Raw genomic sequence first — 15,318 nt, forward strand, 5'->3', positions numbered from 1 at the left:
AAATGAGGACCGTGCGGGGGATCGCGCGCAGCAAGGGACTAAAGTGCGATGGGGCGATCGAGGGCGATCGAGGTTGACAACTGCACGGTTTTGTGATTACGGCAACCGCACGGTTGTCGACAGGGTCTGCTGCCGGCTGTGCTGAGCTGCAGGATGCTGCTCGCCCCAATATCTTTGTTGTTCCCAGCCTATCTGCTGCAGAGCCTGCACAGATAGGCAATGCGAATGCGGGCCGATCGGCCCATGCGATTGCGAGACCAGTTCACTTATTCGTAACATTGCCATGCACGAAAAAAATCTCTCATGTCAACAATGTAGCTCAGGGGCGCCTGATGTAGTTCTGCCTCGTCCCCGGGACAAAGTTACCAAGGAAAAAAGGTGGTGTTGAGAAACACCGAGTTTTTGTGTTGCGCCGCCTGCTGCCGTCGCGCTCAAGACAGCGGGGAAACGCCAGAGGCAGTGCAGGGGCCAGGGCATTTAGGCACGCTCGCCACGGATGCGGCGGGCCAGCTGGATGTCCTTGGGCATGATCGTCACACGCTTGGCGTGGATGGCGCACAGGTTGGTGTCCTCGAACAGGCCCACCAGGTAGGCCTCGGCGGCCTCCTGTAGCGCCAGCACGGCCTGGCTTTGGAAACGCAGGTCGGTCTTGAAGTCCTGGGCAATCTCACGGACCAGGCGCTGGAACGGCAGCTTGCGGATGAGCAGCTCTGTCGACTTCTGATATTTGCGGATCTCACGCAGCGCCACGGTACCGGGGCGGTAGCGATGAGGCTTCTTCACACCGCCAGTTGCGGGGGTCTTACGAGCGGCCTTGGTGGCGAGCTGCTTGCGGGGCGCCTTGCCACCGGTGGACTTGCGAGCGGTCTGCTTGGTGCGAGCCATCTTAGCTTTAGTTTGGGTTTCGAAGGGTTTGGAAGGTGGAAAGTAGTTTGCTTTGAGTTATAACAAATTGGACTTTCCTGCTGGTTAAGAGGCAGGCGCAAGGGCGACTGGTCAATGGCCAGGCTGAGGCGTTGACTGTGGGCGTTGACCAGCACTCGGCCGACGCCTGGTCAACGCCTCACCTGGGGCCGTTGACTTGGATCCTGCTTTGCCCCGAGCGCCCTCCTAGCTCTTCTTAAGCGCCCGGCCGCCAGTCCTGTCACAACCTAAATTATCAATTACACTCCGTTTCTTCTATCCTCAAGCAGCAAGCAAACATGTCCGGACGTGGCAAGGGCGGCAAGGGCCTGGGCAAGGGCGGCGCCAAGCGCCATCGCAAGGTGCTTCGCGATAACATCCAGGGGATCACCAAGCCCGCTATCCGCCGTCTGGCTCGCCGTGGCGGTGTGAAGCGTATCAGTGGCCTGATCTACGAGGAGACCCGCACGGTGCTCAAGACCTTCCTGGAGAACGTCATCCGCGACTCCGTCACCTACACCGAGCACGCTCGCCGCAAGACCGTGACTGTCATGGACGTGGTCTACGCGCTCAAGCGCCAGGGCCGCACCCTGTACGGCTTCGGTGGCTAAGCGGCGCGTAAACCCTCGCACGATGTACGGTATCCACCCCGTCTTTCCTCTCCGGGGGGAAGCGGAGCCTGCCGCGGCGTGCCTGGACCCAAAAAACTCGGTGTTTCTCAACACCACCCTCATCCACGGACTTCTGCTCTTTGTGCCTGTTTTGGCCTGCCTTGGGTGGCGTTCGATGTCGCGAAGGCATTGCCTGCTTGCCGGCCACTACGGAATGTTGAATGCAACCGCCATCGCCCGTATCCTCCGTCCGCTGCTAGTAGTCAGGCAGGAGGCCTTTGTGCCGAAGGATGGTTCAAGCGAGTGCTGTGGTTCGAGGGAGCCCTCATCAGCCATGCCGGCAGGCTGCGGGTCCGTGTGTCGGGCTCGGGCCAGCTGTAACCTGCGCCGCCCGCGTGCATCACGGTTCCCCGCAACCCAGCTCTCCCTCGGATGTCGCCACTCCGCAAGCCCTGCCACGACTCCCAGTGCCCTCATAACCAGGGTCGCGGACGCACCACAGCTTTGTAGGATCATTCCACATCATTTGCGGTACGTAAGGTCCAGCATGGGCGGCATGGCCCGCTCCCCAGCACGACCCAAGGCGGCACCCATGCGCCTTCATGACGGGTCCAACCCTGTCCAAGGCACAACTACGTCCCGAGTTCGTCCCGCTCAGCGGCTCAGGGCAGCCCTTGTCCGCGGCATGTTGTCTGTCTCATCCAGAGCCGTTGGAGGTGTGGTGCGTGCTTGGAGGTGACTAGGTGAGGCCGTTGGAGCCGTTGAACTGTTTGTGAATTTATGTATTGATTGGTCATCGCAGCATGATCTAGCGTGGGCCGTGGAGAGAGGGCATGCAGAGAGTATATATATATATATATATATATATATATATATGTGTTTATGCGTGGCATGCATGCTGGATGGACCTTGTCCCGGCCGAGGATTCCAACCCGCCAGCCAGAGCTGCCCCGCGACCTGCCTGCCACTTAGACAGGCATGGACTGAAACTGGAAGGCGCCGATGGGCACCTGCCCTTGCCAATGCGTACTGCGGCCATACCTGGGGCCCAGCAACCCATACCAACTGCCACGTGAAATCATGTCACCAACCCGTACCAAGTGAGTGTGGTGGTGTTGAGAAACACCGAGATTTGCTTTTATGTTTGGTACAGGCGTCCGCCGAGAAGGCGCTTAGCCTGAGGTGAACTTGGTCACGGCCTTGGTGCCCTCTGACACCGCGTGCTTAGCCAGCTCACCGGGCAGCACCAGGCGCACGGCGGTCTGGATCTCGCGAGAGGTCACGGTGGGCTTCTTGTTGTAGCGGCTCAGCTTGGAGGCCTCGGTGGCCACCTTCTCAAAGATGTCGTTGATGAAGCTGTTCATGATGGACATGGCCTTGCTGCTGATGCCGGTGTCGGGGTGCACCTGCTTGAGCACCTTGTATATGTACAGCTTGTAGGTCTCCACGGCGCTCTTCTTCTTCTTGTCCTTCTTCTCGCCATCGCCCTTGGGCTCCTTGGCGGCCTTCTTGGCAGGCTCCTTCTTGGCCTTCTTCGCGGCCTTCTCGGCCTTGGGCTTGGCCTCAGCCTTTGCAGTGGCCTCGGCGCCCGCCTCCTGGGTCGCGGCACGGGTCGCGGGCTTCTCGTCCTTCTTGGGAGCCATTTTTTTGAAATTGGGAGATAAGAGTATTGAAATTGCAAACGTGTCAGGTAGGGGCTGAAAAACTGAATGCAAGAAGGCAGCTTATGAGGGAGCTGGGCCGTTCGCGGGTTGGCCAGGGCGAGGCGAGCGGTTGTTTGACCCAACCGCCGGGGAGCGTTGACCAGCGTTGACCAGATGGCCAAGCCGAGCCGCCTCGGTTCTGGGCCTGCTGCATATAAGCGAAGACGCTTCCTGGAAAAGCACATCGCGCTTTGATCTCATAAACCTTTCACCTCGTCCGTCAAAACTCTCAAAGTCATTACAATGGCTGGTCGCGGCAAGGGCAAGACCTCTGGCAAGAAGGCCGTGAGCCGCAGCGCCAAGGCCGGCCTGCAGTTCCCTGTGGGCCGCATTGCACGCTACCTGAAGAAGGGCAAGTACGCCGAGCGCATCGGTGCCGGCGCGCCCGTGTACCTGGCCGCTGTGCTCGAGTACCTGACCGCTGAGGTGCTGGAGCTGGCCGGCAACGCCGCCCGCGACAACAAGAAGAACCGCATCGTGCCCCGCCACATCCAGCTGGCCATCCGCAACGATGAGGAGCTGGGCAAGCTGCTGGGCGAGGTGACCATCGCCTCGGGCGGTGTGCTGCCCAACATCCACGCCGTGCTGCTGCCCAAGAAGACTAAGGGCGGCAAGGGCGAGGAGACTGCCTAAGCCGTAAGCGGTTCATTTCCGTTTGGGCTCTGCATAAAAAACTCGGTGTTTCTTAACACCACCTTATTTGACATGGGAAGGGCCGAGTACTTCAGGATGGTGAGGGAGAGATGTCGTGGGAGTCGCGGCTGCGGGCCGCTGCGCCGCTGTGTCTATCCAAGTCAACCTACCATGTGCGCAACCTTCAGTACAGATAATGATGTATGCCTGCGTGTGATTTTGTCAGGTGGGATACTGTACGGGTACGTGTGCAGGGTGCGCTTGTGCAATGACTGCGGGCTGCCGACGACCTGCCATGCCGTGCCGCTATCAATGGCCCTCATTGTTACCTTACCGTGCTGCCGTCGGCCTCACTGTGTGGAGGAGGCGCAGGGCTGCTGCGCTTGGCTGGGATGGGAGTGCGGCGGTCGGGAAATTGACTGGAGAGCACTTGCTGGACAGCTGGAGCCTGGGGCCCGCCTGGCGGCTGTGCCCTAGAGCCGCCGTATGGTTTTGAATGCTACGGAAGACAATGAATGTCTATAAATGTTGCATGCTCTTAGTCTTGCTAATTGCTGCACCCAATCTTCCTTAGCACGGTCGGTACCTGTAATGCGGGGCAATTGGCTTTGCCTTACACTTTCGGCTGTGTACACAGCACGGCTTTTCCCCGTACCCGACAGCCTCCCCCTGTACTCAAACACGCACACACAGCGACTCCTCTCCTCTTTGCCATTTGCCAACGTGTTACGCACATACACGCGCTGTGGAATGCATATCTGCTGGTCACGGCACGCAAACTGATCTGCTCTGCTTGTCGATGCTGTCATCACCAACATCGTAGTCGCATACACACACGCGCACACGCCATCTAGCAAAGCCGACTCGCGTGACTCGCATCATCCAGGTCCGTGCAGTTCCAAGTGTCCGACCACCGAGGCGCGCCCTCGTCACCACTCGCCATTACCGGTACGCGCAAGTCGTTGTTATGTGACCTAAACATCACTACATCCGCACACGTCCTAGTCAGGTCCGGTTCTCCATAACGCCTTGCAGCGTGCTCGAACACATATGCAGTTTTATTATGCGCGCACGGGCAGAGTCAGGTCTGGGGTGTGCATTGCAGTGCAGCCCAGCCCCTACCTTCTGCGCGTGCCTCCATCGGCCCGAGCTGCTACGAGCGCTCTAATGTCAAGGGCACACCCCATGCGTCTGTTGTACCCCCATAACAATCAACACGTACACATTTGGTACACAAAGACGCACACCACGATACACGAAGGCAGCTGCGCCCCCCGCTTCACAGCACCCGCAGCGTCTCGCCGCCTCCCTCCCCGCAGCCAGACGGTCTGCTGCAGTGCCCGCACACCGCAGCACCCCACCATCAGTGCCACCAAGCCGCGACAGCCCCTCACCTCCACCTCCACCTCTACCCCAACCTCAACCCCAGCCAAAGCCGCCTCACCCAACCACAAAACCTCCTCACCCAACCACACAAAACCCTCACCCCCGTCACCGCCCACCACCTCAGCTGGTCATGGCCCGCGCCAGGTGCCCCTTGAGCCCCTGCACGCTCGCCACCACCTGCCGCAGCAGCGCCTCGTTGTGGCCGTCGCCGCCGCTGTGCAGCCGCAGCGCCGCCGCCGCCTGGTCCAGCGCCTCTGCGGCGGTGCCTGCGGGCACGGTGCCACTGGTGCAGCGCTGCACCGTGAACAACACGCCCACACAGCCCGTGATCACGTCGCGCAGCCAGGCCTCAGCATCCACGCCCCCCGGGTGCGGCGGCGGCTGTGGTTGAGGTTGCGAGGGGCTGAGGTCAGCGCCCGGCTCGGCGCCTGGCGGTGTCGGTGCCGGCTGCGCCGGTGCCGGCTGCGACTCTTGCGCCGGCAGGGAGCCGCTGCCGTCGGGCTGCTGCGGTGGCGCGCCGCCCCCGGCCTCCAGCTTCAACTGCAGCTGCTGCTGCTGGTCTGCGCCCTCGGTTGATACCGGCGCCCCGCCTGGGGGCAGCACCAGCGGCACAGTGCCACTGCCGGCAATGACGGTGCCCGCCACGCTCCCGGCTGCTGCTGCTACTGCCGGTTCCCCTCCGGCGGCGGCGGCGGGCTTGCTGCCGCTGCTGCTGCGGCAGGACTCCACCACTGCCCGCGCCTCCTCCATGGCCGCCTCCACCACCTGCTCCGCCGTCATGAACTGCAAACACACATACACACAACACAGTCAAGGCAAAAGCATGGCAACGGAGATACATGTAAGGCAAGGCTTAGTGCGCGCCCGCAAACCCACGCCAAGGCAGTAAGTTTCGGCGGCAAGGGGCGCAAGGCGTGGCAGCGCTCGTTAAACAGCTGCCTTCACTACTGTAAGTCTTAGCCACGTCGCTCAACCCACCGTGCCCGCCAGCAACATGGACAGCGGCCCCAGCTGGGCCGGCAGCGCAAACGCGGACCCGCCCCCGCCGCCGCCCGCTGCAGCAGCTGCTGCGGCCGCCGCCGAGGGCGTGGACGCCGGCGCGCCGTTGCCGCCCGCCCCCGTGCTGCTGCGAGGTGGCGGCACCACCACTGGCACACCCTGCTCGTGCTGCTGCTGCTGCGCCTGCCCAGCGGCCTTGTACCCATCCGCTCCTGACTCGGGCAGCTGCTGCAGCAGCGCTGCAGGCGCCTGCTGCGGCGGCTGCGCCGCCGCCACCGCCGCCGCTGCGGCGGCGGAGCGCAGCCCCGCCGCCACTGCCTGCTGCTGTTGCTGCTGCTGCTGTTGCTGCTGCAGCGCCAGCACCGCGCCGGCGCTGTTGGCCCCCGCCACCTGCTGCTGCCGCGCCTGCAGCCGCGCCAGCGCCGCCTCCAGCACCGCGTTCGTCTCCTTGAGCTGCAGCACCACGCTGGTGTACTGCAGCTGGAAGTGCTCGGTGCGGCCGCCCGCCTCGTCGCTGTGCATGCCCATGGCCGCCTCGTTGTTCAGCTGCGCCAGCCGGGCCACCAGCCCCTCCTTCACCTCCAGCGCCTGCTGCACCTCCGTCACCATAGCCGCCTCCTGCTCGCGCATCTGGGGGCAGGGGGGAGAGGAGAGGGGCAGGGAGAGGGATGGGCAGCGTGAGGCAGGGGCAGGCAGTCAGGCGCCGGGCAGGGCATCGCTACAGCCGACGGGGCCTGTCGGCGCCTCACGCCCCACGGTATAGCAAGCGCCACTGCACCGGTAGCGCTGCCCGCGCCCCTGCGGCGCTGCGTCACACAGCGCATCCGGCTTCTCCCTGGGAACAAGACCGATGCAAGAACAACTCCCCTTCCCTCTACCCGTCCTGCACCACCGGCCGCCCCCCATCGGTCTCATACGGTACTCTTAGTGGGATAGGGCCAAACAACCCCCTCCCCCTCGCTCACCAGCTGGTTGTCCAGTCCCGGCGTCCACGAGCCCAGCGGCCGCCCCAGCGGCGCCGAGCCCGCCGCCGCCTGGCCCGCCATCGCCCTAGCACTGCCTCCTCCGCCTCCTCCACCGCCCATGGTGGGGCTGCCCAGCCCGCCCAGCAGGCCGCCCAGCAGCCCGCCGGCGCCGCCCATGCCGGCGGCGGCGCGCGCGGCGGCGGCGCGCAGCGGGTCGTGCGGGCGGCCGTTGAGCAGTTGCGGGTGGGGCGGGTGTGTGGCCAGCGGCAGGCAGTCGTGCGGGTCCAGCGGCATGACGTCGGTGTCGCGGACCACATCGGCACCCAGCTCGGAGCGCAGGAACGACACCCTGGCCATGTGGGGGCGGGGTTACATTCATGATTAGTTAAGGAAGTGGATGGGGGGCGGTGGGGGGTGCAGAGAGGGGGTAATATGCCCGGACACAGCGAGTAGGTCCCACTCCCATGCGCCATGTTGGCCTGCACATAGGCTGCCTAGTGCCTACACAGAGCAGAACGCGGTAGCGGGAGCCGCCACACGCACCCTGACGCCGCCTACCCTCACTCCGTTCTCCACATGAACGGCTACATCCCCACCCGACGTTAGCTCACTTGTACTTGTTGTGCTTGGCTGTGAGGATGACTCCGTCGTGCAGCAGGCGGCTGGTGGGGTGGCGCGCCGTGACCTCCTGCCCCACCCGCAGCTGCCGCGGCAGCTCCGCCGGCAGCTCCAGGCCCATGCCCACCTCCTCGTACTTGAGCCGTGCGTGAGACCTGCACAACAGGTGGATTCCCAAAATAAAACACGACGCCAGGTTGCAGAAGCAGGAATGCACCAGATGCAAGCGCCTAAAGCGCAACGCTGCCGTGCAATTGCGCCCGCTATGCATAATGCTAACGCCAGCCAAGCCAAGCCGTGTGCCAAGACTGCCGCCGTGCCCAATCCCACCACTACCCCCACCCGAGCCCCACCTGTACCCCTCCAGCCTCAGGCGTTCCTCGCGCAGGAAGGCCGCCGACAGCCGCCGCGGCCGGCCCAGTGCGCCGCGCAGCACGCTCCACTCCAGCCGCGACAGCCGCGTGGTGGGCAGCTGCATGTGCTGGCAGAACTCCTGTGGCAGGTAGGCGGGCAGGACCAGTGGGGCAGGCGGGCAGGCAGGCAGGCGGGAGGCGACATGGCAGGCAGTGAGCAGGGACAGGGGAGGGCTCAGGGCTGGCCAGCAGGCGCCCGAGAGGGGGTGCAGGAGTTGCGGAGTCGCGGACGCCTCTTCACAGTCCCGTGCACACAGCCCCACGGCTCCGCCCTCACAGCCCCCCTCCCACGGGCCGGCCAGCCACGGCCCTACAGCCCCGCACGCACCATGAGCTCGTTGCGCATGAACCAGGGCCGGTCCAGGGCGCTGTAGTGGAACTCGTACATGGCCCAGCGCCGGGCGCGGCTGTTGGTCAGGCAGTGGCGCAGAGCCAGCTCCAGAGCCGGAGCGCCACCGCTGGTGGGGGCGGTGGCGCTGGTGGTGATGATGGTGGTGGTGGTGGTGGTGGTGGTGGTGGTGGTGGAGCTGGGGCCTGTGGCCGCCGCCACGTCGTCTGCAGGCGCCGCGCCAGCGTCGGCTGCTGCGGGTGCGAGTGCCGGAGCAACCTCGGTACCTACACACGAAAGAACAGCACGACACGTACCCGACATGGATACATGAGCTGTGCGTAAAAACATCGTGATCAAGCTCCCAACAGTGCCAAGTCATTTCACATTACGGCGTCAGTAACAATCAAGCATCCGCCCCACCTTGCTGGCGTGGCGGCAGCACGTTGGCCGCCTCCCAGAACGGTGGCGCCTTCTCCGGCAGTGACTTGCGCCGCCGGGCGCGCACAGGCAACGGCTTTGCCGGCCGCGGCGGCGGCTGCTGCGCCGCCAGCGCCTCCGCCAGCGCCTGTTGCTGCAGCGCCGCTGCCGCCGCCTGTTCCTGGAGTGCCGCCTGCTGCGCGGCCGCGGCCGCCGCACCCGAGGTCGTCCGAGCCGGGCGCGCGGCACCGCCCGCGCCCTCCAGCGGCTCCTGCGAGCCCACGCCCTCCTCCGTGCCTTCGCCGTCGCCGCCCTCCGTCACCTCAGCCCCGCCATCCTCCGCGCCGCCGGCAAAGGCGGGGGCCGGCGACACCCGCTCCGCGGCGCGGCGGCTGCCGGGCCCGGCGCTGCCGGCGCCGCCTCGCGCCGGGCCGCGGGTGCGGACCGGCGGCACCTTGGCCAGCAGCGCCTCCGTGGAGAGCAGGTCGTGGCCGTTCATGGCGCCGCCCGAGCCGCTGCCGCCGCCGCCGCTGCCGCCCTCGCCGCCAAACACCGGCACCCCCATGCCGTCTGGCATCGGCACTGTTGCCGCCAGCAGCCCCGCCGCAGTCGTCTCCGCATGCGTCGCGCCCGCCGCCGCCACGGCGGCCGCCACCGCCGCCACCACGCTGCCCCGGCCGCTGCGCCCAAAGCCCTCGTCCTCCTCCGCTGCCGCCGCCGCTGCCAGCGCGATTGCGGTGGGCTTGCGCCTGCGCACCGGCCGCCCCGATGCCGACACCATCCCGTGTGCCTCCTGAGACGCGCCGCCGCCGCCCACTCCGTCGTCCGACCCCACGCCGGCATCCTCCTCCGGCGACTGCGCGTCCTCATCTGGCAATTCCGCTTCACCCAGCGCAATGCCCATGGCCGCCAGCGCGTTGCCGCCGCCGCCGCCCCGTGTTGGCGACATCAAGTGCCGCTTGCTGGCCGACCCCGGCACCAGGCTGCCGCCGCCGCGGCCGCCCGCCAGCGGCGAGCCCACGCCGCCCGCCCCGCCCCGTGCGCGAGGGCTGCGCAGCCCCGTCGCGGCCGCCGCCACGGGCAGCATCTCCGCGGCGGCGGCGGCGCCGCGGCCGCCCTTCACCGGCGTGCCCGTGGGCGTGGCGGTGGGCGTGGCGCGGCCCGCGCCGCTCCGCCCTGTGCGGCCTCCACCACCGCCGCCGCCGCCGCGGCGCGGCGTGCCGCCCTGCGCGCCGCCCAGCCCCGCCACGGCGAGGTGCTCATGCAGGTCGGCGTGCGGGTGGTGGTGCAGGCCTTCCAGGTCGGGCTCGGCGGTGGAGCCCGCCTCCAGGCCGGGCGCGCGGTGGCCCTCGTCCAGCGGCGCGGCGGAGGGGTGCGCGCCCGACGCCAGCGACAGCAGCGCGTCCACGCCCTCGTCCACATCCGTGTTGTGCCGGCCTGCAAGAGCACAAGCAGCACAGAGCGGTGCCGGTCCGCCGGTCGGTGACGTAGTTGTGGCTTTGGCCGGCACCATCCCAGCCCTGTCCAACAAGCGCGGTTGCTGGCCCGCCCACACACCTCCTCCAACCCAACTGCTTCATATGTGGCCAGCCCCCGACTCCCAGCGGCCACCCTGCACGGCGCCACCTACCTCGCCACCGGTCCACCACCGGCGAGCGGTACCGCGGCAGGTCCGCCCCCGCGCCCGCGCCGTCGTCCTTGTCCTCAAACAGCTTGCGGCTGCGCTTGCGCGCCGAGGAGGAGCCCGTGCCGGCAGCCCAGTCGGCGGCGGGCGGCGAGGGCGGCGGCTTCGCGCCCGTCTGCGTGTCATGGGAACAAATGGTTTGTGATGCCAAAGCACTCCTCTGGCACGAATGCATCTGACTTCCAGCAAACGGCCATGTGCAGACAGGCAGACAGACAGACAGACAGACACGTAAACAAAGGTGGGGCCAGACTGCAGGCGGCCCACCTTCTTGGCACTTTTGGGTGTGGCGGCCTGGCTGGACGCCGCGGCAGCACGCCGGATGGCCTTCTCCTCCTCCGCCGCCAGCACCGCGGCCGTGGGCTTCGGTGTGCGGCGGGGTTTCTGCACGTCCGGGCAGTTACGAGCGTAATCATGCGGAAGCTGGCAAGGGCGCCGGTATACATGACAGCGTGTGCAGGGTAGCCCTTGCACTGCTCAAATCCCCGCAGTGCCGTGTGCTTCGTACCACCGGCACCAGCGCCCACCTGGCTGCTGAGCGGCTGCACCTCAGGCTCCGGCTCTTCCCGCTTGGCCACCTTGCTCCCGCTCCGCGTGGCCGCGGCAGGAGTGCCCTCTTCCCGCTCCCGCTCGCCCTCAGCCCCGTCCGCCGCCGGCGCGGGCGCCGCTGCGTCACCGCCTGTGGCGGCGGCGCCCGTCTTCCCCAGGACCGTGTTGTAATGGTCGGTCACGACCGTCACAAAGGCCGCTTCAAACGCCTACGCACAGAACGGCAGTGGGCGCAGGCCATTTAGGGTGGGATGAGGCGGAGTCGGCGGGTTCGGCAGGAGCCAGGCTGCGTGGCAGACGCTGCATAGGCCCCCATAGCGCGTGCATACCGCACTGTAGTTCCTGCGTGGCGCTGTCAGGCGTATTGCTGTCGGCAACATGTCCAAAGCTTCCTAGTTTCAGGTCATGTTACCAAAGCCCACCTGGCTTTGCGCCAAGCTGAGGAAGGCGATGTGCTGCTTCGCAAGCGCCTCGCAATCCGCGGCGGCCATTTTCGTCTCCTTGGCAACCTGGAAATAATACATAAAGCATCACAAGAATGTCATGTGAAAATGCAGGCCGACAGCATGCCGCGCTGCTCAGACGGGTGCACCCCAAGCCGCGCCGGGTTTCGCTGGGGGTGGAACCAGCCGCGTGTTGTGGAGACCGGGGGTAGCTGCTGCGGAGGCGCCCGGCTTGGCCCCACCCTCCAGCGAACTGAACCAAATGGCCAGAGTCGCTCGAGCGCCACTACGTATCAATATAAACGAGATGCAGTTGCGAGCTGCGCCGTGACAGGTGCGCCCGAACTTTCTTTGCGAAGGAGAGACAGCCAGCGACTTGCGGACTTGCCTTGCTCCAGTTACCGGCCCCGTGCTTATGATACGCACGATAAAACCTCTTGAGGGCTTCATCCTCCCATTTGACGGGAAGGACGGACGCCATTGATGCGTGCCCCGGTCAGCGACGCTGCGCAAGTGGTGAGGCTCACGCACTAGGAGCCCCCATGAGCCAGACTACTAGTCTAGCACTCCTTGCGTGCGACAGCTGCTGTTGCCGCTGCGCCAAAGGCTCGCGTTGGCTGTTGGCGAGGACTGGAAGCTTTCTCCTTAGGCTAAGTGGGGCACGGCCCGGACTGTGCTTGGGTCACTAGAATGAGCTCAAAGGATTCAAGTGGGCCCAGCTTGGACACCAGCTGCGGTCGCGACGGAGCTCTGGCCCAGCGACCGTGATAACTCTCAGGTACCGAGTATTCGCAGTCAGGTCTATGCTATTCATAATACCAAAGTGTCCCATCCATGGCTGTGAGCCGGCAAGTTGGTCAAGGCGCTGCGAAGCTCCGGCCGCAGATGGGCTGTCCCTGAGACCCTGACGATAGACGACCAGCTCAGGGAAGCTCTGTGGCGCGCCAGCACATAATAACAGCAACAATAAAAGCGCACGCGGATTTTGCGCCCACAGCCTGGTCGTGCCAGCTCGTGAAAGACAGCGCTGGTCTTGTCGTCCGTTTTTCGGGCCAGCCTTCCTGTGCAACCCAGCTGGGCTTTGCGCAACCAGTGCAACTGCAAATGTTTTGACTGATATGCACATTGCATTCGCGTTGTGCGCTTAGGCTGCTTAAATGCCGCTGCTCTGTCCGTGCCCCGGTGCACAACCCGGCCCCTGCTTACCAGTCTTAGCCCATGTTACCATATGTGTTTAAGGACAGCCGTGGCGGGCATGGTGGAGTTGGCAGGGTGGCACAGGTTGGATCGGTGGGGCAAAGGTGGGGTCGGTAAAAGTCGGTGGGGATGACACGGCCAGATTCATGCCAACTTATCCTGGTCGCGCAGTCTAAACAGTGATACCCATTCTCAACAGTAGTGACCAAACTTGCTTGCCGAGTCAGAACTTGAAAGAACTGACAAAGTGTCCGCACGGACATATATAATTTGCATTACGTACTAATCTCGCAGCTATAGCAAGTTGCCGTTTGCACTACACAAGGGGCGTCGTCGGAGAAGGGGACGGCACATTCGGCAAAGCGCCTCGCAAGCCGAGCGGATTGGTCTAAGAACATCAAAGTAAAGGAGTTGCTTTTACTGACGATAACCATTAGCCAGCGTCGCGTAACGGAGGGTAAGTCCGTCGCGTGCCCTTGCGCCAAAGCCAAGACTCGCCGACCCCCCACCCACCCTCTGGCTGCCCCCGGGAGCTTCTGCTTTGGCTTCACGAATAGCGGTTGCCACATGCCACGTGTCAGTGTGGAAGACCAATCCCGAGATTTAGAAGCAAGGGCTGAGGGCGGGCGTCTGCCAAGTTCACAACCTTCCGATCCCAGTCAAGCCACTGCCTTACACGCCCACCCGTGCCCAGGGCCTGCACCCTAGTGGGCGCCTATCCCAGCCAACCAGCTTGCAGATGTCGGACCTTCAGGGCTTCAGCAAACAGCAGTTTGATGAGGCGTACCGGAGAGCGCTGGAGCGCAAGCGCCTCTTCAAGGAGTATTTGTCCAGGCACCAGGTACGGCTGGGACGGGCAGGCCACGTATCGGATGGCGGGGGGTGGAGCTGTGGTGCATGTGTACAGTACATGCCATACTGTCCGTAAACTTGTGTGAATCAGCATGACTGCGACGGGCTAGGGTAAAGCACTGAACAGGGTGGCAGCAGTCAGCAGCAGGGTGGGGTTTCAGCCTAAAAGCCAGAATGACAGAGGTCTCTTGGCAAACGAGATTTCGAGACACGGTGCTAACAGCTTGTGTAGGTGTGTACAAGTTGTCAGCCCCGCACCTGTTGCACGTGCTTTAGGGCGGCTTGAGGGCCTCAGCCTGCCAACTGGCGGGAAGGAAGGACACAACGACTGCCTTGCCGCACATCATGGGGAGTTAGGGTGCGCTTGTGACCGTGCCTCCCCCAATGAACCACACTGTCAGTCTAGCAACCAATGCGCGTGGCAGCTGCCACCGTCGCTGCGCCAAGGCTGGGTTTGGAAGGGAGGGAGGGGGGTACAACGGAGCCCAGTTGCGCGGCTAGCTGTGCACGTGTGCAAGCGCCGTGCGATTTCTGCCTGACCCTCGAACTGGCTGCGCTTATCCTTCAAACACACGCACACGCATACAAACACAGGTTATGGAGAAGCTGAACGGCGCCATCGAGCAGCTGTACGAGTGCGAGCGGCTGCCGGAGAACCCCATGGACTGGATTGCTGACGTCATCACGGGGAGGGAGGCGGGGGCTGGGGCGGCGGCGGCAGCAGCAGGCGGGGCAGGGGCAGGGGCGGGAGCGGGGCGGCCGGGTTCGGGAGGGCAGGCCAAGCCCAAGTCGATTGGGCCCAAGCTGACTAGCGCTTGATGCCGCGTGGCGTGTGCGGCAAGTGGGTTTGAGCTTAGATTAGAGTTGTCAGGCAGTGACATGTTGGCAATGACAGATGGTGGACAGATGTGGAGAGGAAGCGCCTCGTGCAGTGCGCTGCCACGCGCTGGCAAGTGACCTGGCATGGCGCAACATGGTGCGTGTCGGCGCCAGGATATGCTGCCGTGCCGTTACGTGCTGAGTTATGGGTAGTCAGTGGTCACGTCAGCTGTATGGGAGTCTGTCTTAGCCCAATCAGTAAGCAATTCTTCGTTTGCAGAGCACCTGTGTGCAGGAGTGCTGTGCAGGTGCCGGTAACTGTGCGCGAGTATGCGCAGGTACATTCCGGCATCTGTGGGATGCCGGTGCTTAGTGCGCTCCGAAAGCTCAAGCAAGCTTGTCTTGGCTTGAGCTCTTGCCTTGCAGTTTGGTGAGCGTCTACAGAGTCCTAGACCACAGCCGTAAACAACAGCAGAGGCACGCAAGGCAGCTGTTCATGTAACATAAAGTCTGGGTGGTGAACGCAAGCTCGTCCTCACGCCTGTCTGTGCGTCTGTTGGAGCAAGGGACGATGCAGCACTCATAACCAGCGAGGCACGCAAGGAAGGCGTCAGCACGTAGGATTGCGTGACAGTGCAACAGGGGCGCTGGCCGAGCAAGGAGGCGAGGAGCGTACGAGCGGCAGGTCATACGAAGGACGTCGTACGATTGTAGGGCTCATGAGTGGTGGGTAGGAGACCTCCGATCTGCGTCAGGAGCTGACTGGTAGACACTGAAGACTGTTTGAGTGAGCAC

At 64.3% G+C, this 15,318-nt stretch overlaps 6 protein-coding genes across 7 annotated transcripts; 3 read left to right on the forward strand and 3 right to left on the reverse strand.

Annotated features, from left to right (window-relative positions):
• Positions 1–83: 83 nt before the first annotated feature.
• CHLRE_13g569950v5 (uncharacterized protein) lies at positions 84–1,019 on the reverse strand. Its single transcript, XM_001693669.2, has one exon. The coding sequence runs from the start codon at positions 883–885 to the stop codon at positions 478–480; it is 408 nt and encodes a 135-aa protein (XP_001693721.1). The 5' UTR covers positions 886–1,019; the 3' UTR covers positions 84–477.
• Positions 1,020–1,119: 100 nt separating this feature from the next.
• On the forward strand, positions 1,120–2,371 carry CHLRE_13g570000v5 (uncharacterized protein). 2 transcript variants are annotated; one of them, XM_043069356.1, is made up of 1 exon: positions 1,120–2,371. In XM_043069356.1, exon 1 carries the CDS (start codon positions 1,203–1,205, stop codon positions 1,512–1,514), a length of 312 nt encoding a protein of 103 aa, XP_042917331.1. In that variant the 5' UTR covers positions 1,120–1,202; the 3' UTR covers positions 1,515–2,371. The 2 variants fall into 2 exon arrangements, with proteins under 2 accessions (XP_042917331.1, XP_001693465.1); XM_001693413.2 differs by having other exon boundaries at positions 1,120–1,907.
• A 2-nt stretch (positions 2,372–2,373) lies between these two features.
• CHLRE_13g570050v5 (uncharacterized protein) lies at positions 2,374–3,209 on the reverse strand. The gene has a single exon (XM_001693670.2). It carries the CDS (start codon positions 3,155–3,157, stop codon positions 2,687–2,689), a length of 471 nt encoding a protein of 156 aa, XP_001693722.1. The 5' UTR covers positions 3,158–3,209; the 3' UTR covers positions 2,374–2,686.
• Positions 3,210–3,339: 130 nt separating this feature from the next.
• CHLRE_13g570100v5 (uncharacterized protein) lies at positions 3,340–4,171 on the forward strand. The gene has a single exon (XM_001693414.2). The coding sequence runs from the start codon at positions 3,461–3,463 to the stop codon at positions 3,848–3,850; it is 390 nt and encodes a 129-aa protein (XP_001693466.1). The 5' UTR covers positions 3,340–3,460; the 3' UTR covers positions 3,851–4,171.
• A 192-nt stretch (positions 4,172–4,363) lies between these two features.
• CHLRE_13g570150v5 (uncharacterized protein) lies at positions 4,364–12,769 on the reverse strand. Its single transcript, XM_043069357.1, has 12 exons — positions 12,044–12,769; positions 11,635–11,721; positions 11,191–11,421; positions 10,931–11,047; positions 10,610–10,778; positions 8,983–10,416; positions 8,560–8,846; positions 8,172–8,311; positions 7,812–7,973; positions 7,201–7,549; positions 6,215–6,865; positions 4,364–6,019 (listed from the first exon to the last, which is right to left on the reverse strand). Exons 1-12 carry the CDS (start codon positions 12,134–12,136, stop codon positions 5,357–5,359), a joined length of 4,383 nt encoding a protein of 1,460 aa, XP_042917332.1. The 5' UTR covers positions 12,137–12,769; the 3' UTR covers positions 4,364–5,356.
• Positions 12,770–13,009: 240 nt separating this feature from the next.
• Positions 13,010–15,037, forward strand: CHLRE_13g570200v5 (uncharacterized protein). Its single transcript, XM_043069358.1, has 3 exons — positions 13,010–13,309; positions 13,547–13,693; positions 14,299–15,037. The coding sequence occupies exons 2-3, from the start codon at positions 13,592–13,594 to the stop codon at positions 14,521–14,523; spliced, it is 327 nt and encodes a 108-aa protein (XP_042917333.1). The 5' UTR covers positions 13,010–13,309; positions 13,547–13,591; the 3' UTR covers positions 14,524–15,037.
• Positions 15,038–15,318: the final 281 nt, after the last annotated feature.

Source organism: Chlamydomonas reinhardtii, chromosome 13 (assembly GCF_000002595.2).
Source record: "Chlamydomonas reinhardtii strain CC-503 cw92 mt+ chromosome 13, whole genome shotgun sequence".
NCBI classification, from domain to species: Eukaryota; Viridiplantae; Chlorophyta; class Chlorophyceae; order Chlamydomonadales; family Chlamydomonadaceae; genus Chlamydomonas; species Chlamydomonas reinhardtii.

Bases quoted from the DNA above. Each gene is read 5' to 3' on its own strand.
- CHLRE_13g569950v5 (XM_001693669.2), bottom strand. From the start codon at position 885: ATGGCTCGCACCAAGCAGACCGCTCGCAAGTCCACCGGTGGCAAGGCG.
- CHLRE_13g570000v5 (XM_043069356.1), top strand. From the start codon at position 1,203: ATGTCCGGACGTGGCAAGGGCGGCAAGGGCCTGGGCAAGGGCGGCGCC.
- CHLRE_13g570050v5 (XM_001693670.2), bottom strand. From the start codon at position 3,157: ATGGCTCCCAAGAAGGACGAGAAGCCCGCGACCCGTGCCGCGACCCAG.
- CHLRE_13g570100v5 (XM_001693414.2), top strand. From the start codon at position 3,461: ATGGCTGGTCGCGGCAAGGGCAAGACCTCTGGCAAGAAGGCCGTGAGC.
- CHLRE_13g570150v5 (XM_043069357.1), bottom strand. From the start codon at position 12,136: ATGGCGTCCGTCCTTCCCGTCAAATGGGAGGATGAAGCCCTCAAGAGG. The intron at 11,722-12,043 runs GCAAGTCCGCAA...TATTATTTCCAG, and splicing joins GGGCCGGTAACTGGAGCAAG to GTTGCCAAGGAGACGAAAAT. The intron at 6,020-6,214 runs GTGGGTTGAGCG...GTGTGTTTGCAG, and splicing joins CCATGTTGCTGGCGGGCACG to TTCATGACGGCGGAGCAGGT.
- CHLRE_13g570200v5 (XM_043069358.1), top strand. From the start codon at position 13,592: ATGTCGGACCTTCAGGGCTTCAGCAAACAGCAGTTTGATGAGGCGTAC. The intron at 13,694-14,298 runs GTACGGCTGGGA...ATACAAACACAG, and splicing joins AGTATTTGTCCAGGCACCAG to GTTATGGAGAAGCTGAACGG.